The sequence below is a fragment of the Canis aureus genome, chromosome 5 (genome assembly GCF_053574225.1).
Source record: "Canis aureus isolate CA01 chromosome 5, VMU_Caureus_v.1.0, whole genome shotgun sequence".
In the NCBI taxonomy this organism is placed as follows: Eukaryota; Metazoa; Chordata; class Mammalia; order Carnivora; family Canidae; genus Canis; species Canis aureus.
The window spans coordinates 1028811-1056688 of NC_135615.1; the positions used below are offsets into that span (position 1 = coordinate 1028811).

The 27878-nt window shown below is 36.1% G+C and overlaps 1 protein-coding gene across 9 annotated transcripts in view; it reads left to right on the forward strand.

Moving 5' to 3' along the window:
* The window catches only part of CCDC7 (coiled-coil domain containing 7), a 383481-nt gene that overhangs the window by 163273 nt on the left and 192330 nt on the right, over nt 1-27878 (forward strand). For all 9 annotated transcript variants that reach the window (XM_077896533.1, XM_077896532.1, XM_077896535.1 and 6 more), the window contains 2 exons: nt 9510-9620; nt 11338-11463. In XM_077896533.1, the coding sequence (XP_077752659.1) occupies nt 9510-9620; nt 11338-11463 (237 nt within the window). The remainder of the gene's footprint in view (nt 1-9509; nt 9621-11337; nt 11464-27878) is intronic.

Below are 27878 nucleotides of genomic sequence, written 5' to 3' on the forward strand. Positions count from 1 at the left end.
TTCCCTCTCTCCATCCTATTCTTCCTTTTTCATCCTTTCTTTTTTATTTCTAATATTGGTTTTTTTAATTTCTTTTTCTTGCCCATTTGCCATAGTAAGAAACTCTATCACACATTGTCTCTTATTCTAATAATATGGTTTAGTACATTGAGTGATTGATTTTTGCTTATTAAACCAACCAAGCATTTCAGGGATCATTGACTTTCATTTTCCTCCCTCAATTTTATTTATTTCTGCTCTAGTCTTTATTATTTGCTTTTTTCTACCTGCTTTTCATTTAGTTTGTTTATTAATTATGGTCTCTCTTTTTCAAAGAAGTTGTTAGAAAATATAAATTTTCTTTGAGTATCACTTTAACTTCTCCTCATGAATTTTGACATGGTGTGTTTCTGCTTTTTTTCATCTCAAAGTATTTTCTAGTTTTTCTTGCGATTTCTTCTTTGGCCCACTGGTCATTTAGGAGTGTGTTGTTTAATTCTATCTCATTTGTGAATATACCTAATCTCTTTCTGTTACTGATTTCTAATGTCATCCCATAATATGGGCCTATTATATAGTACGTCTTGAAGAATGTTCCAAATACATTTGAGAAGAACATGAATTAAGCTTTTGTTGGGGTAGAGTGTTCTACAGCTATTTATAGACTTCTTCAGAGCTCTAGTTATTTTATAGTATCATTCAATCATTATATTTCCTTCTTGACCTAGTGCTTTATTATTCAAATTGGGGTGTTGAAATATCTACTGTTGTTGAAATATCTATCCAGAACTGTCTATGGTTGGGCACAAAATACCACACACAGGATTTTGGCCTGTAACTGGACTCCCCACACATATACACATACACAAATACCATATTCATATACATATATACCTATATATACACACATACACACATATACACATATGTCTTATCAATAGTTTATAGTTTGTAGGTTGTTTATAAACCCAGTTTGACAGCCTTTATCTGTTTTTAGAATATATAATCCATTTACAACTGTTATAATTACTGATATATTCAGATTTCAATATTTGGAGAATTTCTATTTTTTCCATCTAATCTATCTTCACTTCCTTTTACTTATGTTGGATTTATTATTTTTATTCATTCCAACTTTTAAATAAATACTGTTTTAAAATATGAAAACTTTGGGGGCACCTGGATGGGTCAGTTAAGTGTCTGCCTTTGGCTCAGGTCATGATCCCAAGGTCCTGGGATTGAGTTCTGCATCAGGTGCCCTTCTCAGTGGGGACCCTGCTTCTACCTTTCCCTCTTCCCTTCCTTCTCATACTCTCTCAAGTAAAATCTTAAAAAAAAAAAAAAAGTTTTTAAAAAGGGGAATAGGCTAAGAAAAGTAAGGTCTATGTTCAACTTGAATTTTAATGTATAGTAACAGAGTGCTTTCATATACTTTCAGTAAAAACACTGTCTTGAGGGATCCCTGGGTGGCTCAGCAGTTTGGCACCTGCCTTTGGCCCAGGGCGTGATCCTGGAGTCCCGGGATCGAGTCCTGCGTCGGGCTCCCAGCATGGAGCCTGCTTCTCCCTCTGCTTGTTCCTCTGCCTCTCTCTCTCTCTCTCTCTATCATGAATGAATAAATTTAAAAAAAATCTTTAAAAAAAAAAAAACACTGTCTTGAGTTTTACACTTTATTTTGAAAATTCACCAGTCTCACTTTTTATTATTAAAAAATCGTGGTCATTTGCTTAAAATATTACAAAAATTAGAGGAAATTTTGAGTATTGATATATTTTAATAATTCAGAAGCTTCATGATGCAATAGTTTCATGTTTTAGTGGATTAAAAAGCCTTTTTTCTATATGATAAAATGGATAGATGTCAGAAAAAAAATTTTCACCTGAAGATAAAACTTTAATCTCAAAAAACTCAAATTAAGAATCTTGGAACCTCCGGAAAACTGTTTTTGACAATATGAATATGATATGCATATGTTGGGTATTTTTGAGTTTACTTTGAGTTTGTTGAGCTCTTTTAAGTGAAGATTAATGTGTTTTATAATATTTGAGAAGTTAATTACTATTATTTCTTTGCAAATTACTTTTTTCCCTTTTATTCTTTCTCTCTGAGATGCCCATTTGGCATATGTAGATACTCTTGATGATTTTCCATCATTCTCTGAGATTGTTCATTGTCTTCATTCTTTTTTCCTCCTTATTCTTAGACTGGGTAATATCAATATATATTTCCTTATTTTCACTGATTCCTTCTTTGTATCTTTAATCCTACCTTTAGTTCTTTTTATTTCAATTATTATGCTTTCAACTATAGAATTTCTATTTGATTTTTTAAAAAAAATTATCATTACTGATATTGTGAAATGGTAAGATATTATTCTTATAATAAGATAATAAGAATAATTCTTTCATTTTTTAAAGATAAAGTGTCCTTTAGTTATTTGAACATATTTATGAAAGCTAGTTTAAAATCTTTTTCTAGACAAACATGACCGATATCACACCCATTCGCAAAAAAGTAGAACTTTTTCTCTAAGATTAGGATATCCACTCTCCCCACTTTTATTCAATATGAAACTTAAAGGCCTAGCCACAGCAATTAGACAAGAAAAATAAATAAAAGGCATCCAAATTGGTAAGGAAGAAGTCAAACTATCATTATTTGCAGATGACATGATACTATACATAGGAAATTTTAAAGACTCCACTAAAAAACTATTAAAACTAATAAATGAGTTATGTGCAGTTGCAGGATACAAAATTAATGCCCAGATATCTGTTGTGTTTCTATACAACAATAACAAAGCAGCAGAAAGAGTAATTAAGAAAATAATGCACCAAAAAGAATAAAGTACCTAGGAATGTACTGAATCCAGGAGGAGAAAGACCCATGCTCTGAAAACTATAATATGTATGAAAAGAATTGACGACAACACAAATAAGTGGAAAATATCCCATTCTTATGGATTTCAAGAATTAATATAATTAAAATGTCCATATTACCCAAAGCAATCTACAGATCTAATGCAATTTATATCAGTATTTTTCACATAATTAGGACAAATAATCCTAAAGTTTGTACATAACCACAAAAGACCCTGATAGCCAGAGCAATCTTGAGAAAAAAGCTGGAGATATTATAATCCAGATTTCAAGATATGCTACAAAGCTTTAGTAATCAAAACAGTATGGTGTTTTGCACAGAAATAGGCACATAGATCAACAGAGCAGGATAAAGAGCCCAGAAATAAACTCACACATAATCGCAAATTGATCTATGAGAAGGAAGTCAAGAATAAACACTGGGGAAAGGACAGTCTCTTTAATAAATGGTGCTGGGAAAACTGGACCACTCTAAAACCATATACAAAATAAATTCAAAATTGATTAAAGACCTACAGGAGAGACATAAAACTCCTAGAAGAAAACATGAGCAGTAAACTCTTTAACATTGGCCTTAGCCACATTTTTCTAGATAGGGCTCCTCAGGCAATAGAAAAGCAGAAAGAAACTATTGAGACTACACCAACATAGGAAACTTTTGCACTGTGAAAAAAACCATTGACAGAATGAAAAGACAACCTATTAAATGGGAGAAGATATTTGCAAATGTCAGTTAGGGTTAGTACCTAAAGCATATAAAATCTTATACAATTCAATAATAAAACCCCAAGTAATCCAATTTAAAAAGTGGGCAAAGGACTTGAAGAAACATTTTTTATTTTTTATTATTTTTTAAAATATTTTATTTATTTATTCACGAGAGACACAGAGAGAGGCAGAGACACAGGCAGAGGGAGAAGCAGGCTCCATGCAGGGAGCCTGATGTGGGACTCAATCCCCAGACCCAGCATCACGCCCTAAGCCGAAGGCAGACACTCAACCACTGAGCCATCCAGGTGTCCCAAGAAACATTTTTTAAAAGAAGACATGCAGATGGCCAACAGAGACATGAAAATATACTCAGCGTCACTAATCATCAGGGAAATGCAAATCAAAACCACAATGAGATGTCACTTTTACTCTGTCAGAATGACTAAAATTAAAGTGAAATAATAAGTGTTGGTGGGAATGTGAAGAAAAAGGCACCCTCATACACTGTTGGTGGGAATATTAATTGGTGCAGCTGCTTTGGAAAATAGAAGGAAGATTCCTTAAAATATTAAAAATAGGAAAACCATATAATCCAGTATTCCACTACTAGATAGTTACCCAAAGATTACAAAAACATGAATTTGAGAAGCTATATGCATTTCTATGGATTTTTTTGGCCTATTTTGCAACTTTAAAAAGATATTTATTCATGAGAGATACAGAGAGAGAGGAAGAGACATAGACAGAGGGAGAAACAGGCTCCCTATGGGGAGCCTGATGCAAGACTCAATCCCAGGACCCTGGGATCATGACCTGAGCCAAAGGCAGATTCTCAACCAGTGAGCCACCCAAGTGTCCCATATTTCACAACTTTTTAAAAAGTTTTATTAAAATTACAGTTAGCATATAGTGTAATATTAGTTTCAAGTACACAACTTAGTGATTCAACACTTACATATAATACTTGATGCTCATCACAACAATGCACCCCTATGTTTACTGCAGCATCATTTAGAACAATCAAGACTTGGAAGCAACCAAGTGTCCATCAATAGATGAATGGATAAAGAAGATGTTGTATATACACAATGGAATATTACTTAGCCGTAAATAAGAATGGGATCTTGCCATTTGTGACAACATGGATGAACGTAGAGGGTATTAGGATAAGTGAAATGGAGAAAGACAAAGACCATATTATTTCATTTATATGTGGAAAATGAACCAAAAAAGGACAAAGAGATTCAGTCTCCATTCTCTGTTGTTTGTAATCACTAGTGTCTCTGCTCAGTTATGTTAGTGGACAGAGATTCAATTATATATGTTGAAGCCTCTCTGCCCCTACTAAAGGGTTTCTACTCTATGTGTATTTTGGGGGATGCCTTCAATACTCAGACAGGAAGTTTGCAACTTTAACTTAGCCTTCACTTTCTGCTTACTCAAAGCTTCAGGCTCAGCCAGAGGTGACAGATAAGGGAACTTTCATACGTTTCCTGGATATGTACACAGCCATACATATGCTATTTGCCTTTTAGATTCCAGGATTATGTCAGAGCCTTATAAAGCCACCCCTTGTGGACATCTCATTTCCTAATTTTTTTCAAGATTTTTTAGTCAGCCTCTTATAAACTCCAACTGTCAATGCCATGTCACCCACCTGCCCTGTTAAATTACTGTCACTGATTGATTTTGGTAAATGTTCTGTACAGAGCAAGCTATAGGTCAGGCCACATAAGTACATGCACCAACATTGCACTTTTTCATCAAGCTAACAGACATATCAAATAGTGATTCTTCTCTGGAAAGACTGTATTAGGAATCTCTAAACATATTTTTTCTTGCTTGTGGCTCCCAAACTGCTGTTTTTCACAGCTATTGTAGTTGTAAGGCTATTGGTTTATAAGGTAAAAATGGAGAGAAATGTTTTGAAACCTATGTTTTAAAACTTATAGTCCTGGGTAAGGGTTAAAATGGCAGAGGAGTAGGGAACTCTAATTCGGCTAGATAGTTATCAAATCATTCTGAACACCTGCAAGATCGATCAGAGATCTGAGAAAAGAATTGCTACAATTCTACAAACAGAAAAGCATCCACTTATTGGAAGGTAGGACATGCAGAGGCATGAGTCTAGGGCAATACATTGTAAGAAATGGTGGAAGGGAAGGAGCTTGCTTAAGGAGGCTACTGCAAAGTATTATAAGCAAGCAGAGCTCAAAATGAGAACTTTTTGAACTCAATGGGGGGATATCCCTGGCCTAAAGGTGCTTAGGTGACAAAGTAGGGCAGAATCCCAGGTGGCAGCAATGTGGTTTCTGGATCCCTGGGGCCACTTCAATGTGGGAAAGCTGGTTGAAAACAATGAGTCTAGGTGCTAGCTTTTTGTTTGGTGTTACTGTAAATGGCAAACTGCTGCATGGTTGCATGACTACACTCCAAGCCAGGGGTCCAGGAAAAGGCAGGAGTGTGGCCAGACCCCCCAGGAGGAATGATCTAGGTTTGTGCCACAGGAGTCCATAAAGTTTGGAGACTTTAAACTGGGTCATGTGCCTGAGATAAAAACACTAGGTCACTGGCTGGGTGGAGACAGAGTTCATATGGAAACCAGTGAGACAAGAGTGATTGCTTTTCTGTGAGGGCCCACTGAATAGTGGAAGTATGAACTTTCAACTCTGTCTGGTTCTAGAGGTCAAGACACTGCCATTTTCATCCTCTATGCCCCCCAGTGGTCTGAAAGCCTTCAGTGAACAAAACAGTGCGACATAGTGCAATCTGGAGCCACTTACCCTAAGCCTGGCCCCAGGGCAAGGGCGGTACAATTCCACCAGGGCAAAGACACCTGGGAATCAGTGCAACAGGCCCCTCCCTGGGGACCAGTAGGAACAAACACTAGCATCAAGTTTACTGATCATAGAGAGTAGCAGAGCAGAACCATATAGCTCCTGAGGAAAACAGTATTATAGCATTTGTGGGTTTTTAAAATTATTCTTTAGTCTCCCAGTTTTATTTTTTCAGCTATTTGTTTTATCAATTCTTTTTAAATTTTTATTTTTATATATTCGCTGTGTTTTCCTTTCATTGTATTTTATATTATATATATAATATATATGTTTTTCTCTCTTTCCTATTTCCTATTTTGGAAATCTTGTTTCTTTTAGCAAACAGATGAAATTCATTCAGGACCTAGTTTATAGTTAGTTCTGCTTTACTGCTTATATGATTGTTCCTTGTTTAGTTTTGTTTTTATTTTCTTCTGTTTTTTTTTTATGGTGTTATTTCTGTCTTTTCTCTCACTTTCTTCTGTTCTTTTCTGGACATAATGATGAGATGGAGAAATGTACCTCAAAAGAAAGAACAATAGGAAGTACTCACTGCCAGAGAATTAGTCAATATACATATAATAAAATCTTGAGGAGGCAGGGCAAGATGGCAGAGGAATAGGGTCCCCAAGTCATCTGTCCCCACCAACTTACTTAGATAACTCTCAAATCATCCTGAAGACCTACAAATTCAACCTGAGATTTAAAGAGAGAACAGCTGGAACACTACAGAGAGAAGAGTTTGCACTTCTAACAAGTACAACTTCTGTTTAGCCACTCTGCACTGAGCAAAATGACTAGAAAGAAGAACTCACCACAAAAGAAAGAATCAGAAACAGAACTCCCTCTCACAGAGCTAAAAATTTGGCTTACAATTCAATGTCAGAAAGCCAATTCAGAAGCACAATTATAAAGCTACTGACGGCTCTGGAAAAAAAAGCACAAAGGATTCAAGAGACTTCATGACTACAGAATTTAGATCTAATCAGGCCAAAATTAAAAAGTCAATTAAATGAGATACAATCCAAACTGGAGGTCCTAACAATGAGAGTTAACAAGGCAGAAGAACCAGTGAGTGACATAGAAGACAAGTTGATGGCAAGGAAGGAAGCTGAGGAAAAAAGAGAAAAACAATGAAAAGACCATGAGGAAAGGTTAAGGGAAATAAATGACAGCCTCAGAAGGAGAAATCTACATTTAATTGGGGTTCCAGAGGGTGCTTAAAGGGACAGAGGACCAGAAAGCGTATTTGAACAAATCATAGCTGAGAACTTCTCTAATTTGGGGAGGGAAACAGGAATTCAGATCCAGGAGATAGAGAGACCCCCCTAAAATCAATAAAAACCATTCAATACCTCAACATTTAATAGTGAAACTTGCAAATTCCAAAGATAATGAGAAGATCCTTAAAGCAGCAAGAGACAAGAAATCTCTAACTTATATGGGGAGAAGTATTAGATTATCAGCAGACCTCTCCACAGAGACCTGGCAGGCCAGAAAGGGCTGGCAGGATATATTCAGGATCCTAAATGAGAAGAACATGCAGCCAAGAATACTTTATACAGCCAGGCTCTCATTCAGACTAGAAGGAGAGATAAAGAGCTTCCAAGATAGGCAGAAACTGAAAGAATATGTGACTACAAAACCAGCTCTCCAAGAAATATTAAGGGGGACTCTGTAAAAGAAAGAGGATTCCCAAAGAAATAATCCACAAAAACGGGCTGAATAGGTATCATGATGACCCTAAATTCATATATTTCAATAGTAACTCTGAACGTGATGGGCTTAATGACTCCATCAAAAGGTGTAGGGTTTCAGACTGGATAAAAAAGCAAGACCCATCTATTTGCTGTCTATAAGAGACTGATTTTAGACCTAAGGACACCTCCAGCCTGAAAATGAAAATTTGGAGAATCATTTACCATTCAAATGGTCCTTAAAAGAAAGCAAGGGGCGGGAATCCCTGGGTGGCTCAGCGTTTAGCGCCTAAAGCCTTTGGCCCAGGGCGCCATCCTGGATTCCGGGATCGAGTCCCGTTGGGCTCCTGACATGGAGCCTGCTTCTCCCTCCTCCTGTGTCTCTGCCTCTCTCTCTCTCTGTCTATAATAAATAAATAAATCTTAAAAAAAAAGAAAGCAGGGGTAGCACTCCTCATATCAGATAAATTAAAGTTTATTCCAGAGATGGTAGTAAGAGATGAAGAGGAACACTATATCATGCTTAAAGGATCTATCCAAGAAGAGGACCTAACAATCATGAATATTTATGCCCCTAATGTGGGAGCTGCCAAGTATAACAATCAATTAATAACCAAAGTAAAGACATACTTAGATAATAATACACTAATACTGGGAGACTTGAACACGGCGCTTTCTGCAAATGACAAATATTCTAAGCACAACATCTCCAAGGAAACAAGAGCTTTAAATGATATACTGGACCAGATGGATTTCACAGATATTTACAGAACTTTATATCCAAATGCTACTGAATACACGTTCTTCTCAAGTGCACATGGAACTTTCTCCAGAATAGACCACATACTGGGTCACAAATCAGGTCTCAACCAATACCAAAAGATTGGGATCGTCCCCTGCGTATTTTCAGACCATAATGCTTTGAATCTTCAACTTAATAACAAGAAGAAATTTTGAAGAAACTCAAACACATGGAGGTTAAAGAGCATCCTGCCAACATACCAGTGTTTATATCACACCCTAGTTTATAGTATATATCTTCAGTTATTCAAACAGCAATGTATGTTTGAACATTTAGGTAGTTTTGAATATTATGCAATTACAAATGATGGTGTCATAATTAACCTGTGTATATGTGTTTGATTGTTTTGTCTATGTATATGTATTAGCCTAAGTATAAATACCTGAGAAAACCAAAACTAATCTAAGTAGATTTAATTTCTGTAAACATTTAAGAAATAATAAGAGTATCAAAAATACTCATTAAAACTTTTCTCGCCATTTTTATATTGTATCTAGCATTATGGTATTTTTAGTTTTATCAAAATGAAAGAGAATTTTTCTGTACACTTATATAAATTTGAAGTTTATGTATTTTACAATAGATCTTTTTTATATTTAATGGATAAATATATTTCTTTATGTAGCTAATGATGAAGTACCAGATGAAGAGCATATACTTGGACATCAAAATTTAGTGTCAAAAACTAAAACAGAAGTAGAGCAAGAAAAGACTCCTAGAGTAGGAAGATTCACTAGTAAGTATTAAAAAAGTATAAAACCCTGCATATTATTTTAAATTAAATTATCAGTGGATCTGTTTTTCTTTGGCTCATGAAGATATAGCTGGGATATATTTTTTTAGAAATTTTACATGTTAATTTAACGTGTGAATACCCTAAGATAACTAGAGAAAAAAAGCAAAATTATTGATACATTTTGTTTGGAATTTCTGATCTTAATACTATTTCACACCCATAGTTAAGGGCTCAGTATCCACCAAGGGCAATAATAGGCCAATAACTGTCTCACAAAGATTGTGTACCTTTTAGCCAAAGCTGAAAGGTTACTTGTCCAAAGGACTAATGGTTGCCTCAGACTTGTGTCATTGTCTTTTTTGCAATAGGTTTCAATGGTGAACAGATGGTAACTGACCTTATGCTAACCCCATAGATATGTACCACGAAACCTCTTTGGGTAGAAAGTTTCTAGTCAAAGAGTCTCACCAATATTTGGACTATTTTTAGAATTGGGGGAAGAGAGGGCCAAAAAATTCACAAACATCTCTTGTGGAATAAGATGTCTTGTCTCTTGCAGATCCTGCCCTGGAATTTTTCTTGGATACTAGGTCCTTGTACTTTGTTTATATGAATGGCCCAACCATGTTGCCCCATATGGATCAGCATGGTATACAGTCCTTGTTGGATAATGCCCTTGTTTGGGCCCACCAGAAGGTTGTAATCAGTATAGTGAAGAGCTAGTATTTCTGCTGCAAGTAGGACTTTGTTTCACAGTTGCTTACCTGATAGCACTAGAAAAAGGAAAAACTACTAAAAATTTCTGTGATTTTTACATCCCACTCTCTTGCCTAAGACTGAGGGTATATGTCAAATACTGTTGATTTGGATTTGTGCTTATTTTCTCCATCTCTAACAGTTTTCTTTCTGTTTTAGCCGACCTTCTTATTTTTAAAATTTATTTTTGGAATATGTAAAAATGAACTTTCTTCCAAAAGTAGTAAATATGCAAAAAGATGTAAAATTAGCATTTCTTCCCTTACATTCCCCAGTCTTCAATCTCCACTTATAGGAATCCAACTATGTTGTTTTCTGGTTTGTTCTTTTATATTTTATTTTTAAAACCCTATCTTTTCCCACCCTCTTTATTTCTGTTACTTTTTTTTTTTTTTTTACAAAAGGTAGCATGCTAGGTATTCTCTATTTCAGTCTTCCCCCCCCCACCTAACATTACCTCAAAAATCCTTCTAATTAATTTTGTCGAGATCTTTTGCTTTTCTTTATAGCAGTATGTACAGTTGTTCTAATACATTATGTACCACGATTTAAACTATGCCATAGTTTATAATATATACCTTAGTTTATTCAACTAGTTTTCTATGTTTGTATATTTGGGTGATTTCGAATATTTTGTAATTATAAATAATACTGTAATGAAAAAACTTGTAATATGCATTTTCATTTTTGACCTACAAATATTTAATTGCCCAAATAAAGTAAGAAAGCTAGAGACTAATATAAAATGTATTTGATGCCTCAGAATATTTATGAAACAATGAGACAACTTCAATATACATCTCTACTAAAATTGATCTCACAAGTTCATGTGGATCTATTATCATTGTGGCAGTTTACTTAAAACTTTATGAAAATAAGAAAAAATCCTGCTGCACATTTATTATTAATTTTAAATCTAGAGATTTCACATATTTCACAATAGATATGTTTTTCCATTTAGTGAAAAATATTGTAGATCATGATAAAGTACCAGATGAAAAGATGACACATAAGAATCAGGGTTCACTGTCAAAAACCCAACTGCAAGTAAAGAAACAAAGAACTCTCAGAAGAGAAGGACTCACTAGTAAGTACAATAATTATAGATAACATCAAAATATTTTAAATTAAACTCACCAGATGGTCCTTTTGTTTTGTTCATGAATATGTATTTGAGCACACGTTATAGAATTTTTAGTTTATCTTAAAGTACTAATACCCTAAGATAATTAGTGAACAGAAAACAAAAGTATTGATACATCTTGCTTGAGATTTTTGGTACTAAGATTATTTTATGGCCATGGATCATATACTCAACTATGATGCAATAATAGGGCATCAACTGACTCTCAAAGGGTATATAGTTATTATCTCACTTCATTTGATTATGTGTTCATAAATGCAGTGGTTGCCCTTGACTGGTAGCATTGTCTTTCAGCATATCCTACAACTGGCAAACAGAGAGGTGCTAAGACATATAACTTAAATGAAAAATGTATATCATAGGGGCCTCCATAGGTAACTAAGGGTTACCTAATACATCAAAGGTGACTAAAATACCATAGGTAACTAAAAGATCTGTCAGGGGATATCCAGGGCATCCATTTGTCAGGTCTCTCTCAAATGTAGAGATCTTTTTGATAACCTGATATTTCGGTGCCATCAAGATACCTATGAGGAATGTAGATCACCAGTAGACAAATAGTACCACCAATTATTGAGATTCCTTGTATTTCATGGGCCAGAGAATGTAAAAGGCTTGGGAATTGTCTACTCTCAAGCAAGACATTGTGACCCTTCTCATATAGGAATTTCACTTGGATTTGGTCCTTGTACCATGTCTGGGTTAATGTGAGTTAACAGGGTATCTGGTCCTTGTTTGCTGGTGCCTTTTTCTGGCATTTGGATGATGTCATTAATACAGAGTAAGGCTAGTTGTCCCTATGGCAGTGGGACCTCTTTCCAGGTTATGGCCTTGATAAACTTTAGGTCAGATAGGGAGTTTAAGGACTTTTATGGAAGACCAGTAATGGTGTATTGCAACACATTCCAATTGGGTAAACTGAAAGCAATACTGAAAAGGATATTTGTGATGTCAGTTGCAACATAGCAAGTTCCTTCATCTTGGAAAATAGCCTCTGTGACAGTTACAGTATTAGGTACTGCTGGTATCAGGGGCTGCACTATAGCATTAAACTACCTTATAATTAATTGGGACTCCAGAAGCCCAAAATCTTGTACATAGGTCATTTGGGGGAACTTTGTCTTCCTGAAGCACACAATGAGAGGCAGGTATTTTTTTTCCCCAGGAAGTTGTTTTTGAGACAAAAGCACTAAAGGCTGATAAGTGAGTAGGTATATAGCCTTCCACACATCCTACTAAAATAGCCTTAACTGAAATAGTTCCTTTCAAGGAAAACAGAGGTTCAAAAAAAAAAAAAAAGGAAAACAGAGGATCACATAGACAATACATTTATACCAATAATGCATTCAGTAGTGGACACCATAGCAGTGGAGGTCTGTCTGGATAGAAAAGAGTCATGTTGATGGTGGCCTCATACTCCAAACCACATAGGATTATCTATTTTTCCCCTCATTCTGGTGTTATACATTGTATGAATATCATAGACATCCTTGTGCCAGTATCCAAAAGACCCCCCCAAATGCAGTTGTTCTCCATGTCCCCATTAAACTCTGACTTTGGGATAGGGCCTCTTTCCCTAATAAGGACATAAAGCCCTTGGTTTTGATACATAGTTTTGTTTCTGTTTAAAGGCTGAAAGTTCTGGTTTACAATTGGCAGGGTTTTTCATTCATCTCAAGATTTACTGGAGCAAATAAAGGGAATAGTACTTCCTATTAATTATAGGGCTATCACCTTGCAGGCCCTAGGGACTTCCTCTTGCACCCTCACTGGCATACTACCTGAACTTGGGCTCCTTGGCAGAGAGCCCATCAATCTCAATTGGGAAAATATTGTTAAGTAGCAAGATTCAAAGATCTCGATAAGGAAGACCATTGCCTGGATTTTCTAGGAGTTTGTGCCTGATCACCCTTTTTATGTCACTCTTTGTGATAGACTCTATCTAATATTTTGGCAGTAGTTGATTTTTCACATGTCCCCAGATTTGTTAGTTATGATCCAAATTTGTATGGACAAATCGACCTGACCTTATAAAGAGGTTTAATTGAGCTTGATAATCAGCAGCATTGGCATGAATGAACCTAGAAATCTGGGTCTGATTAACAATCTCAGCATTGACTGTTCTCATTCTCTCATTGTAGAAGCTGGGGAATACCAGTATGGATTGAAGCACTGCTAAAGCTTCTGCAAAAGTGGTCCAAACATATTTTAGTCATAGAGAACAACTCATTACAAGTGGGCCAAATATTTTGGAAACTAAATAGTACCTATTTGAAAGTGGAGAGGTCTTGGGTGTTTCCCTCTCATTTATTTCCTGTCCTTTACTTTCTTGGGCAAAATGGCCCCTATCTGGTTATTCTGAAGGAGAGTTTCCATAGTTATGTACCCCAAAAGGTGCCACTCTCCCTCACTTCCTTTAAAGATTATCTCCTCTATTGTGGAGGTAAACTACCCAGTCTCTTCAGACAGCTGGAAAAAGCAATCCTGAAGGTTTCTGCATTCTTTTTCATTAAATAACTAGTCTCTATAGCAGCATCATGGGTATTCATTGGTGCCAGGGACTGCTTAGAGGAATTATAACTCCACTCACAGGTTCTCTAATGACTTTTAATCTCATCACTGAAGAATCATAAGCAACAGCCCTAAAATTACTTCCAAAGTCTTCCTCAGAGACCCCTGTGTTGAATCTCTAATTTGACCATTAGATGGTATCTTGCCCATGTAGACAGGAGCTAAAGAGAAGGACCATTGGTACCACTTAGAACTGAAAAAGCTTACATAAAGCGTTTGCTACTACTATCCAAAACCAAACTGTATTGTCCCTTAAGACCCATTGGAATGGCTGATGAAGTGTATTGCCAGACCCATAAATTCCTGCAAATGTTCAGTACCAGCCCCCAAGAGGTTCTGTGGATTTCTCTATCATGGCCCATCCTCAGGACTTTTGCTTTTTCCAGGATTACATTGTGCTAAATTGACTATCCTGTTTTCTGTGCCAATTTGTCACAGAGAGTTCCCAGGTATCTATGTAGTTACATAAGACAATGAGCCAAATTCAATGTAACAATTAAGCCTTTATTTACCTACTGTGATTATCTGAACGAAAGATTAAATGGGAAAGGGCACTGGCTCCCTAGTATTCATTTCTTTATATAGAATGGCACTAAGCATGGGACAGTTGTATCAGCACAGAGAGGGAAATCATTTCACTTCTGAAGGAATTCCAAACATAAGAATCCTGATGTTTTATGGAACTTGGGAGCAGGCAAGGAAGGAGGTGAAAATTCTAGGAGGGAAAAATGAAATACTACATTAGAATTGATACATAAATCTGCAAGATTTCCTAATAAATTGGTTTTGCAGAAGTAATTGAAAAATTTCTCAACCAAGGCCATTCACCTCTCATAAGCAGGCTCTGAATGCAGGTGCCTAGGCTGGGAATGCAGAAATGTGTAATTATGGACATCCCAGAGGGACCTGAATCTTTGACAACTCCTTTCAGAGACTGCAATGCCCTGGCTATCAGGTGTGGAGAAGGCAACTTTCTCTTATGAGAAATGTGTGTGTGTATATATATATATATATATATATATATATATATACGCACAGGTATGTATATATTATGAGACATATATATTATGAGATATACACACATATATGCATACATATACAGATATATTTAGAAATAATAAGTTCTTTTTTTAGAAACAATAAGTTCTTTATAGACAAGTTTCATTCCAATCCATCTCCTCAGAGCCTGTTCTTGCTCTATTTTATATATGTGTGTTCTTTCTTTTGCAGTATAAAACTTAATTCTGAATAACATCAACACGTTTATTCATTTGCTTAATCTTATAATACTTTTAAATTTGTTTCAAAATTGTTTAGCACATAGTACTAGAAAAACTAATGTACTAAAATATTTTTGTTTGTACCCTATTCTTTTGGCTAAGACAGAAAGTATTGTGTCAAATATCACCAGTTTTCAAATAGCCCCAGAGTGCAAATCTTCCCAATGTCTCTATTTAACTCTGACCATAGCATTGGTCCTCAGGTCCCCTCCTCAGACAGGGACCTGGCCGAACCCCTTAAACTGTTTATTTTTGAAAACCCAGATGTTGGTAAAGCTAGGCAGATTCTCTGATTCATCTCATCTCAAAATTCACTGGGTGGTATGGAGAGAAGAGCCCTTGTGTTAGTGTTAGGTGTCATTATCATCAGACTCTAATGGAACTGTCTTGGGTTTCCTATGGCCTTCCACTTGGCCAGGAGGTCATTAGTGGAGAGTCAATAAATCTACATCTTCAGACCCACTGTTTAGTAACTACACTCAGGAATCAGTGTGGAAAAGCCTTTAACTAGATGATTCATGAGTGGATGGCCAATTACCATTTTTTAGGTCATTTTCTCTGCTTGTCTATCTAGCAGTAGCCACTTTTTCATGTCTAGAAATTTGTTAGTTAAGATCCAGATTGTGTGATAGACCAATTGATCTGACCTGTAAATAGGTTTAATTGAACTAGATACTAGCAAGTATGGCATGAATGAACCTAAAAATCAGTCTGTTTATCTCATCGTACACTATTCTCACTCCTCACTTTTGAACCTAGGGACCACTTAGAGACCAGATAGTAGCTGGATGAAGAAGGAGAAAATCTTGGGTGTTCATATACTTTTTTATTCCTGACTCTCTTCTTCATCCTCCTGAAGTAAAATGGTCACTGTCAGGACATTGAGAATGAGTGGGTCTGTCATGATGAACTCAGCAAGGTAACACTGTCCATCACTAAATTTAACAATTCTACCACCTTTATGGTGGAGGTGAACCAACCAAGTCTGTAAGGTCTCCTTGGATGCTGGGCAAGGTGATCCAGAGGGCTCTACATTCTTTGTCATTAAACATGGGTCTCAAAAACTCATTGTGTCATAACCTGTTCATTATGTTATAGCCAGATACCCTCAGTAAGACTTTATGACTAACTACTTTGTTTTCTGGTTTATCTTTCCAGTGTTTCATTTTGTAAAGGTAACTATCTCTCTATTTTTTTCTTATGTCTCCTTATTTCTTTTCCACTTAACATTATCTCTTAGAAATCTCTTCAAGTCAGTTTACTGAGATCTTTTTCATTCCCTTTGCATTTGCATGGAAAACAGTTCATACCACAGTATATATCATAGTTGATATTTCCATAATTTATGGCATGTATCATAGATAATTTAACCAATTTCCTATGCTTGTACATTTAAGTAGTGTTTAGTGCTTTGCAATTAAAATATGCTATGTGAATAATATTAACAATATGCATTTTGATTACTTGATCTATTTTTAGGTAGTTATTCCCTTAAATTGTGGTATAAAAATATATGAATAAAATTTACCATCCCAACAATTTTTAATTATTTAAATATAATTGAAATGCAACATTGTCTTTAAGGTATACAACATATTTATTCAATAATTCTAGGGCATTTAGCTGGCTTAGTTGGTAAAGCATACTACTTTTGATTGTGGGGTCATGAGTTTAAACCCCACGTTGAGCACAGAGCCTACCTAAAAACAAAACAAAACAATGCTATACATTACTCAGTGATCACCACATTAGGTGTAGTCACTATTGCCCACCATGCAATATTATTACAATAATAGTAAACATATTCCCTATGTTGTACTTTTTATCTGCATGACTTATTTATTTCATAACTAGAAGTTTGTCTTTCTTAATTTCTTTTTTATCTATTTCACCCATCCGTTCACCCACATATCCTTTCTGGAAACCACCAGTTTGTTCTCTGTATTTAAGAGTCTGTGTTTTTTTTTTCTACTTATTTTCTCTTTTATTTTGTTTGTTAGATTCCACATATAAATGAAATTCTATGATATCTGTCTTTCTCTGTCAGACTTACTATTTTTCTCTTCTAAAAGGATTTTTATTTAAATTCCAGTTAGTTCATATACAGTTTATTATTAGTTTCATATGAACAATATAGTGGTTCAACACCACGACACCTGGTACTCAACACAGGTACACTCTTTAATCCCCATCACCTACTTAACATATCCCCTCCACCCCCGCCTCCCCTCTGGTAACCATCAGTTTGTTCTCTATAGTTCAGAGTCTATTTCTTGGTTGGCCTCTCTCTCTCTCTCTTTTATTTTCCCTTTGCTTGTTTGTTTTGTTTCTTAAATTCCACATGAGTGACATCATGTGGTATTTGTCTATGACTGACTTATTTCACTTAGCATAATACTGTCTAGCTCCATGCATCCCAATGTTTATAGCAGCATTATCTATAATAGCCAAATTAAGAAAGGGGAACCCTCTTGCACTGTTGGTGGGAATGTGAGCTGGTACAGCCACTCTGGAAAACTGTGTGGAGGTTCCTCAAAGAGTTAAAATTAGATCTGCCCTCCGACCCAGCATTTGCACTGCTGGGGATTTACCCCAAAGATACAGATGCAGCGAAATGCCGAGACACCTGCACCCCAATGTTTCTAGCAGCAATGTCCACAATAGCCAAACTGTGGAAGGAGCCTCAGTGTCCATCGAAAGATGAGTGGATAAAGAAGCTGTGGTATATGTACACAATGGAATATTACTCAGCCATTAGAAAAGACAAATACCCACCATTTGCTTCAACATGGAGGGACCTAGAGGGTATTATGCTGAGTGAAATAAGTCAATTGGAGAAATACAAACATTATATGGCCTCATTCATTTGGGTAAGATAAAAATTAGTGAAAGGGAATAAAGGGGAAAGGAGAGAAAATGAGTGAAAATATCAGTGAGGGTGACAAAACATGAGAGACACCTAACTCTGGGAAACAAACAAGAAGTAGTGGAAGGGGAAGTGGGCAGGAGGTTGGGGTGACTGAGTGATGGGCACTGAGAGGGGCACTTGATGAGATGAGGTGTTATGCTATAGGTTGGCAAATTGAACTCCAATAAAAAATATATAATAGCCAAATTATGGAAACAGTCCTTGTATCCATCAACTGATAAGTAGATAAAGAAGTGGTATATATTAAAAATGGAATATTACTTAGTCATAATATAAAAAATGGAATATTACTTAGTCATAAAAAGAATGAAATCTTGCCATGTGTCAGACTTATTTGATTTAAAATAATACCCTCTAGGCTTATCCTTGCTATTGCAAATGACAAGATTTCATTCTTTTTTTCTCACTGAATAATATTCCAGTGTTGTGTGTGTGTGCATGTGTGTGTGTGTGTGTGTGCATATACACATCAGATTTTTTTGTATATTTTTTATTGGAGTTCAATTTGCCAACATGTAGTATAACACCCAGTGCTCACCAAATCTTTATCCATTCTTCTGTCAGTAGACACTGAGTTTGCTCTATATCTTTGCTATTGTAAATGATGCTGCAGTAAACATAGGGGTGCATATATCTTTTTGTATTAGTGTTTTCGTTTTCTTTGGGTAAATACTCAGTAGTACAATTACTGGATAGTACAGTATTTCTATTTTTAATATTTTGAGGAGTCACCAAATGTCTTCTGCAGTGATTACATCAGTCTACCCTCCCACCAGCAGTGCACAAGGGGTCCCTTTCCTCCACATTCTCACCAACACTTGTAATTTCTTCTCTTTTCTGATACTAGCCACTCTGACTGGTATGGAATGATAACCTCTTATTGTGGTTTTGATATGCATTTCCCCAATGGTTAGTGATGTTGAACATCTTTTCATGTATCTGTTGGCCATCTGTATGTTTTCTGTGAAGAAAGGTCTATTCAGGTCCTCTGCCCATTTAAAAATATGATGCAATGTTTTTTCCTTTGGTGTTGAGTTGATTTTTTAAAGATTTTATTTATTCATGAGAAACATACACAGAGAGGCAGAGACATAGAGCCCAACATGGGACTCGATCCCAGGACTCCAGGATCAGGATGCCCTGAGCCAAAGGCAGATGCTCAACTGCTGAGCCACCCAGGCATCCCCTTTGGTGTTGAGCTATATAAGCTCTTTATATATTTTTGTATTTGAAGCCCTAGAAAATTCTCAAATAAACAATATAACTGTACACCTAAATGAATAGAAAAACAAAGCTCAAAACTAGTAGAGAAATAACAAATATTATAATGGAAATAAGTAAAATATAAGCACTCCCCCAAGCTGGATTCTTGAAAAGATAAATACATTTGATAAACTTTTATCCATGCTCCAAGAAAAAAAAGAGTGGACTCAAACAAAATCAGGAGTGGAGGAGAAATAACAACCAATACCACAGAAATACAATGAAGTATAAGATAATATTATGGAAAATTGTATGTTAAAAATAATTGGACAACCGAGAAATGTATGTTCCTAGAAACATACAATCTCCCACAAGTAAACCAGGAGGAAAGAAAATTTTAGCAGACTGATTTGTAGTAGCAAAATCAATTGGTAATTGAAAACCTCCAAAAAGCAAAAGTCCAGAAATAGATGGCTTCACAGTTGAATTCTATCAAACATTTCAACAAGAAGAGTTAATACCCATTCTTTCAAAATATTCCCCTCCGAAAAAGGAAGAATAAAGAAAACTCCCATTTATTCTATGAGGCCAGCATTACCCTGATATCAAGACCAGATGAAGACACTCTAGGCAAATATCTTTGATGAACACAGGTGCAAAAACCCACAACAAAATATTAGCAAACTGAATTCCATAATGCATTAAAAGGATCATTCACCATGATAAAGTGGGATTTATTTTAAGGATGCGAGAGTGGTTCAGTACTTTCAAATCAAAATGATACATCATATTAACACAAGGAAGGATAAAAACCATATGATCATCTCAGTAGAAGCAGGTAAAGCATTGATAAAAACTCTCGACAAAGTAGATTTAGAGTGAGCGTACTTCAACATGATAAAGGCCATATATGAAAAACCCACAGCTAACATTATCCTCAGAGGTGACAAACTGAAAACTTTCCCACTAAGATCAGGAATAAGACAAGGATTTCCACTCTCATTCAGCACAGTATTGAAGTTCTAACCACAGCAATCAAACAAGAAAAAGAAATAAAAGACATCCAAATTGATAAGGAAGATGTAAAAGTGGTACTACTTGCAAATAACATGATGCTATATTTAGAAATCCCAAAAGACTCCACCAAAAAACTATTAGAACCAATAAATGAGAGATGCCTAGGTGGCTCAGTGGTTGAGCATCTGCTTTTGGCTCAGGGCATGATCCTGGCATCCCGGGATCGAATCCCACATTGGGCTCCCTGCATGGAGCCTGCTTCTTCCTCTGCCTGTGTCTCTGCCTCTCTCTCTTTGTGTCTCTCATGAATGAATGAATGAATGAATGAATGAATGAATGAATAAATAAATAGTTTAAAAAACTAATAACTGCAGTCAGCAAAGTTTTAGGAAACAAAATTAATATACAGAAAATTGTTTCATTCCTGTAAGCTTATAATGAAGCAACAGAAAAGAAATTGAGGAGATATTCCCAGTTACAATTGTACCAAAAAGAGTAAAATGATGAGGAATAAATTAAGCAGGTGAAGGACCTACATATGAAATCTACAAGACATTGTTGAAACAAATGGAAAGATATACCATCACCATAAATTGGAAAAATTAGCATTGTTAAAATGTTCATGCTTCCCAAAGCAATCTACAGATTCAGTGCAATCCTTATCAAAACACTAATATCACTTTTCACAGAACTAAAACAAATAATTCAAAATTTGTATAGAACTGCAAATGACCTCCAATTTAGAAGAACAAAATAGACACATAGATCAAAGGAACAGGATAAGAAGCTTAGAAATAAGCCCATACCTGTATGGTCAATTAAACTTTGGCAGAGGAGGCAAGAATACACAATGAGGAAATGATAGTCTTTTCAATAAATGGTGCTAGGAAAAATGGACAGTCATATGCAAAAAGGTGAAACTGGACCACTTTCTTTCACCATACACAAGAAAAAATTCAAAATGGATTGAAGACCTTTAGGTCTAAAATTCCTAGAGGAAAATATAGGCAGTAATCTCTTAGATATCAATTTTACCAACATATTTATGTGTATATATCCTCAGGCAAGAGAAATGAAAACAAAAATAAACTATTGGGGCTACACCAAAACAAAAACCTTTTGTGCCACAAAGGAATTCATCTCAATAATATTGAAGTGTGCAATCCAATAGTGTTGTTTATTCACATCATTGTGTAATGTATTTCCAGAACTTTTCACCTTACATAACTAAAACTCTATACTCATTAAACATCAGCTGCCCATTTCCCCCTCCCTTCAGCCCCTAGCAACCATTCTATTTTCTATTTACAATTTACGCTTGAACAAAATGGGGCATTGGGGGCACTGACCCTGGGCACAAAGATCTATGTATAACTTTTGACTTTTCAAAAACTTCATTACACACAGAAGACTGACCAATAAAAATCAGCCAATTAACTCATATTTTGTGTTATATTTATTATATACCATATTTTTATAATAATCTATAGAAAAGAAAATGTTACTAAGAAAATAATAAAGAAGATAAAACACATTTACAATACTTTGTGTGTGTATATATATATTTGTATTTTAAATTTTTACTTAAATTATAGTTAGCATATAGAGTAACATTGCTTTTAGGAATAGAATTTAGTGATTCATCACTTACATATAACACCCAGTGCTCAACACAAGTGCCTCCTTAATATACATCACCCATTTAACCTATCCCCCACCCACATCCCTCCATCATCCCTCAGTTTGTTTTCTATAGTTGAGTCTCTTATGGTTTGTTTTCTTCTCTTTTTCCCCCCTTCCATAAGTTCACCTGCTTTTTTTTCTTAAATTCCGTACACGAGTGGAATCGTATGGTCTTTTGTCTTTCTCTGTATGACTTATTTCATTTAGCATAATACACTCTAACTCCATCGGTGTCATAGCAAATGGCAAGATTTCATTCATTTCAATGGCTAATATTCCATAGTATATATGTGCCACATCTTCCTTATCCATTCATCAGTTGATGGACATTTGGGCTCTTTCCATAGTTTGGCTACTGTTGATAATGCTACTACATACACCAGGGCACTTGAACTCCTTTGAATCTCTATTTTTGTATCCTTTGAATAAATACCTAGTAGTGCAATTAATTGCTAGGTCACAGGGTAGCTCTATTTTAACTTTTTGAGGAATTTCCATACTGTTTGACAAAGTGGCTGTACCAGTTTGCATTCCCACAGAAGTAAGAAGGTTCCCTTTTCTCTATATGCTTGCCAACAACTGTTGTTTCCTGTGTTGCTAATTTTAGCCATTCAGATATGTGTAAGACGGTATCTCATCATGGGATTGATTTGTATTTCCCTGAGAATGAGTAATGTTGAGCATCTGTTCATGTGTTTGTTATCCATCTGAATGCCTTCTTTGGAAAAATATCTTCATGTTTTCTGCCCATTTTTTAACTGAACAGAATTATTTTTTTTGGGGGGGTGGTGAGTTTGATAAGTTCTTTATTGATTTTTAGATACTAACCCATTATCAGACCTGTTATTTCCAAATATCTTCTCCCATTCTTTTAGTTTTGTTGATTGTTTCCTTCATTGTGCAGAAGATTTTACTTGATGAAGTCCGAATAATTCATTTTTGCCTTGGGTGGGTTCATTTCTGGGTTCTCTATACTCTTCTGTTGATCTATGTGTCTGTTTTTGTGCCAGTACCATATTGATTTGATCTCTAATATAACTTGAAATCCGGGATTGTGATATCTCTAGCTGTGCATTTCTTTTTCAAGGATTCTTTAGCTATTTGAAGTCTACTGTGGTTCCATTTAAATGTTAGGATTGTTTGTTCTAGCTCTGTAAAAAATGCTCTTGGTATTTTGATAGGGATTGCATTAAATGTGTAGATTGCTTTGGGGGTAGTATAGACATTTTAATATTTGTTCTTCCAATCCAGGAACATGGAATGTCTTTCTGTTTCTTTGTATTGTCTTCAATTTCTTTCATCAGTGTTTGTAAATTTCAGAGTGCATGTCTTTCAATTCTTTGGTTAAATTTATTCCAAGGTTGTTTTTGATGTAATTATAAATGGGATTAATGCCTTGATTTCTTTTAATGTAGCTTCATTATTGGTGTCTAGAAGTGCAGCAGATTTCTCTACGTTGATTTTGTATCCTGCAAATTTACTGAATTTGCATATTCTAGCAGTTTTAGTGGAATCTTCCAGATTTTCTTTTTTTTTTAATAATAATAAATTTATTTTTTATTGGTGTTCAATTTGCCAAAATACAGAATAACACCCAGTGCTCACCCGTCAAGTGCCCCCCTCAGTGCCCGACACCATTCATGCCCACCCCACACCCTCCTCCCCTTCCATCACCCCTAGTTCTTTTCCCAGAGTTAGGAGTCTTTATGTTCTGTCTCCCTTTCTGATATTTCCCACACATTTCTTCTCCCTTCCCTTATATTCCCTTTCACTATTATTTATATTCCCCAAATGAATGAGAACATACAATGTTTGTCCTTCTGCGATTGACTTACTTCACTCAGCATAATACCTTCCAGTTACATCCACATTGAAGCAAATGGTGGGGATTTGTCGTTTCTAATGGCTGAGTAATATTCCATTGTATACATAAACCACATCTTCTTTATCCATTCATCTTTCGATGGACACCGAGGCTCCTTCCACAGTTTGGCTATGGTGGACATTGCTGCTATAAAAATCGGGTGCAGGTGTCCCAGCGTTTCATTGCATCTGAATCTTTGGGGTAAATCCCCAACAGTGCAATTGCTGGGTCGTAGGGCAGGTATATTTTTAACTCTTTGAGGAACCTCCACACAGTTTTCCAGAGTGGCTGCACCAGTTCACATTCCCACCAATAGTGCAAGAGGGTTCCCTTTTCTCCGCATCCTCCCCAACATTTGTGGTTTCCTGCCTTGTTAATGTTCTCCATTCTCACTGGTGTGAGGTGGTATCTCATTGTGGTTTTGATTTGTATTTCCCTGATGGCAAGTGATACAGAGCATTTTCTCATGTGCATATTGGCCATGTCTATGTCTTCCTCTGTGAGATTTCTGTTCATGTCTTTTGCCCATTTCATGATTGGATTGTTTGTTTCTTTGGTGTTGAGTTTAATAAGTTCTTTATAGATCTTGGAAACTAGCCCTTTATCTGATACGTCATTTGCAAATATCTTCTCCCATTCTGTAGGGTGTCTTTTAGTTTTGTTGACTGTATCCTTTGCTGTGCAAAAGCTTCTTATCTTGATGAAGTCCCAATAGTTCATTTTTGCTTTTGTTTCTTTTACCTTAGTGGATGTATCTTACAAGAAGTTACTGTGGCTGAGTTCAAAAAGGGTGTTGTCTGTGTTCTCCTCTAGGATTTTGATGGAATCTTGCCTCACATTTAGATATTTCATCCATTTTGAGTTATCTTTGTGTATGGTGCAAGAGAGTGGTCTAGTTTCATTCTTCTGCATGTGGATGTCCAATTTTCCCAGCACCATTTATTGAAGAGACTGTCTTTCTTCCAGTGGATAGTCTTTCCTCCTTTATTGAATATTAGTTGACCATAAAGTTCAGGGTCTACTTCTGGGTTCTCTATTCTGTTCCACTGATCTATGTGTCTGTTTTTGTGCCAATACCACACTGTCTTGATGACCACGGCTTTGTAGTACAACCTGAAATCTGGCATTGTGATGCCCCCCGATATGGTTTTCTTTTTTAAAATTCCCCTGGCTATTCGGGGTCTTTTCTGATTCTACACAAATCTTAAAATAATTTGTTCTAACTCTCTGAAGAAAGTCCATGGTATTTTGATAGGGATTGCATTAAACGTGTAAATTGCCCTGGGTAACATTGACATTTTCACAATATTAATTCTGCCAATCCATGAGCATGGAATATTTTTCCTTCTCTTTGTGTCTTCCTCAATTTCTTTCAGAAGTGTTCTATAGTTTTTAGGGTATAGGTCCTTTACCTCTTTGGTTAGGTTTATTCCTAGGTATCTTATGCTTTTGGGTGCAGTTGTAAATGGGATGACTCCTTAATTTCTCTTTCTTCAGTCTCATTGTTAGTGTATAGAAATGCCATTGATTTCTGGGCATTGATTTTGTATCCTGCCACACTGCCAAATTGCTGTATGAGTTCTAGCAATCTTGGGGTGGAGGCTTTTGCGTTTTCTGTGTAGAGTATCTTGTCATCGGTGAAGAGGGAGAGTTTGACTTCTTCTTTGCCAATTTGAATGCCTTTAATGTCTTTTTGTTGTCTGATTGCTGAGGCTAGGACTTCCAGTACTATGTTGAATAGCAGTGGTGAGAGTGGACATCCCTGTCTTGTTCCTGATCTTAGGGGAAAGGCTCCCAGTGCTTCCCCATTGAGAATGATACTTGCTGTGGGCTTTTCCTAGATGGCTTTTTAAAAAATTTTTATTTATTTATGATAGTCACACAGAGAGAGAGAGAGAGGCAGAGACACAGGCAGAGGGAGAAACAGGCTCCATGCACCGGGAGCCCGATGTGGTATTCGATCCCGGGTCTCCAGGATCGTGCCCTGGGCCAAAGGCAGGAGCCAAACCGCTGCGCCACCCAGGGATCCCCCTAGATGCCTTTTAAGATAAGAGTTTTGATCAGGAATGGATGCTGTATTTTGTCAAATGCTTTCTCTGCATCTAATGAGAGGATCATATGGTTCTTGGTTTTTCTCTTGCTGATATGATGAATCTCATTGATTGTTTTACGAGTGTTGAACCAGCCTTGTGTCCCAGGCATAAATCCTACTTGGTCATGGTGAATAATTTTCTTAATGTGTTGTTGGATCCGATTGGCTAGTATCTTGTTGAGAATTTTTGCATCCATGTTCATCAGGGATATTGGTCTGTAATTCTCCTTTTTGGTGGGGTCTTTATCTGGTTTTGGAATTAAGGTGATGCTGGCCTCATAGAAGGATTTTGGAAGTATTCCATATCTTTCTATCTTTCCAAACAGCTTTAGGAGAATAGGTATGGTTTCTTCTTTAAACGTTTGATAGAATTCCCCTGGGAAGCCATCTGGCCCTGGACTTTCGTGTCTTGGGAGGTTTTTGATGACTGCTTCAATTTCCTCCCTGGTTATTGGCCTGTTCAGGTTTTCTATTTCTTCCTGTTCCAGTTTTGGTAGTTTGTGGCTTTCCAGGAATGCGTCCATTTCTCCTAGATTGCCTAATTTATTGGCGTATAGCTGTTCATAATATGTTTTTAAAATCATTTGTATTTCCTTGGTGTTGATAGTGATCTCTCCTTTCTCATTCATGATTTTATTAATTTGAGTATTTTCTCTCTTTTTTTAATAAGGCTGGATTATTATTTCACAGAACCAACTCCTGTTTTGTTGATCTGTTCCACAGTTCTTCTGGTCTCTGTTTCATTGAGTTCTGCTTGAATCTTTATTAACTCTCTTCTTCTGCTGGGTGTATGTTTTATTTGCTGTTCTTTCTCCGGTTCCTTTAGGTGCAATGTTAGCTTGTATATTTGACTTTTTTCTGTTTTTTTGAGGGATGCTTGTATTGTGATGTATTTCCCTCAAGACTGTTTTTGCTGTATCCCAAAGATTTTAAACGGTTGTATCTTCATTCTCATTCATTTCCATAAATCTTTTTACTTTTCTCTAATTTACTGGTTGACCCTTTCATCTTTTAGCAGGATGGTCTTTAACCTCCATGTGTTTGAGTTTCTTCCAAATTTCTTCTTGTTATTCTAGTTTCAAAACATTATGGTCTGAAAATATGCAGGGGACAATCCCAGTCAGGTTGAGACCTGATTTGTGACCCAGTATGTGGTCTATTCTGGAGAAAGTTCCATGTGCACTTGAGAAGAACGTTTATTCAGTTTTGTTTGGATGTAAAGTTCTGTAAATATCTGTGAATTCCATCTGGTCTGGTGTATCATTTAAAGCTCTTGTGTCTTTGGAGATGTTGTGCTTAGAAGATCTATCATTTGCAGAAAGTGCTGTGTTGAAGTGTCCCATTATTAGTATATTATTATCTAGTATGTCTTTACTTTGGTTATTAATTGATTGTTATACTTTGCAGCTCCCACATTAGGGGCATAGATATTCATGATTGTTCTTGGATCTTTGCCTTGGATAGATCCTTTAAGTATGATATAGTGTTCCTCTTCATCTCTTACTACCATCTCTGGAATAAACTTTAATTTATCTGATATGAGGAGTGCTACCCCTGCCTTCCTTTGAGGACCATTTGAATGGTAAATGGTTCTCTAACCTTTTATTTTCAGGCTGGAGGTGTCCTTAGGTCTAAAATCAGTCTCTTGTAGACAGCAAATAGATGGGTCTTGCTTTTTTATCCAGTCTGAAACCCTAAGCCTTTTGATGGGGTCATTAA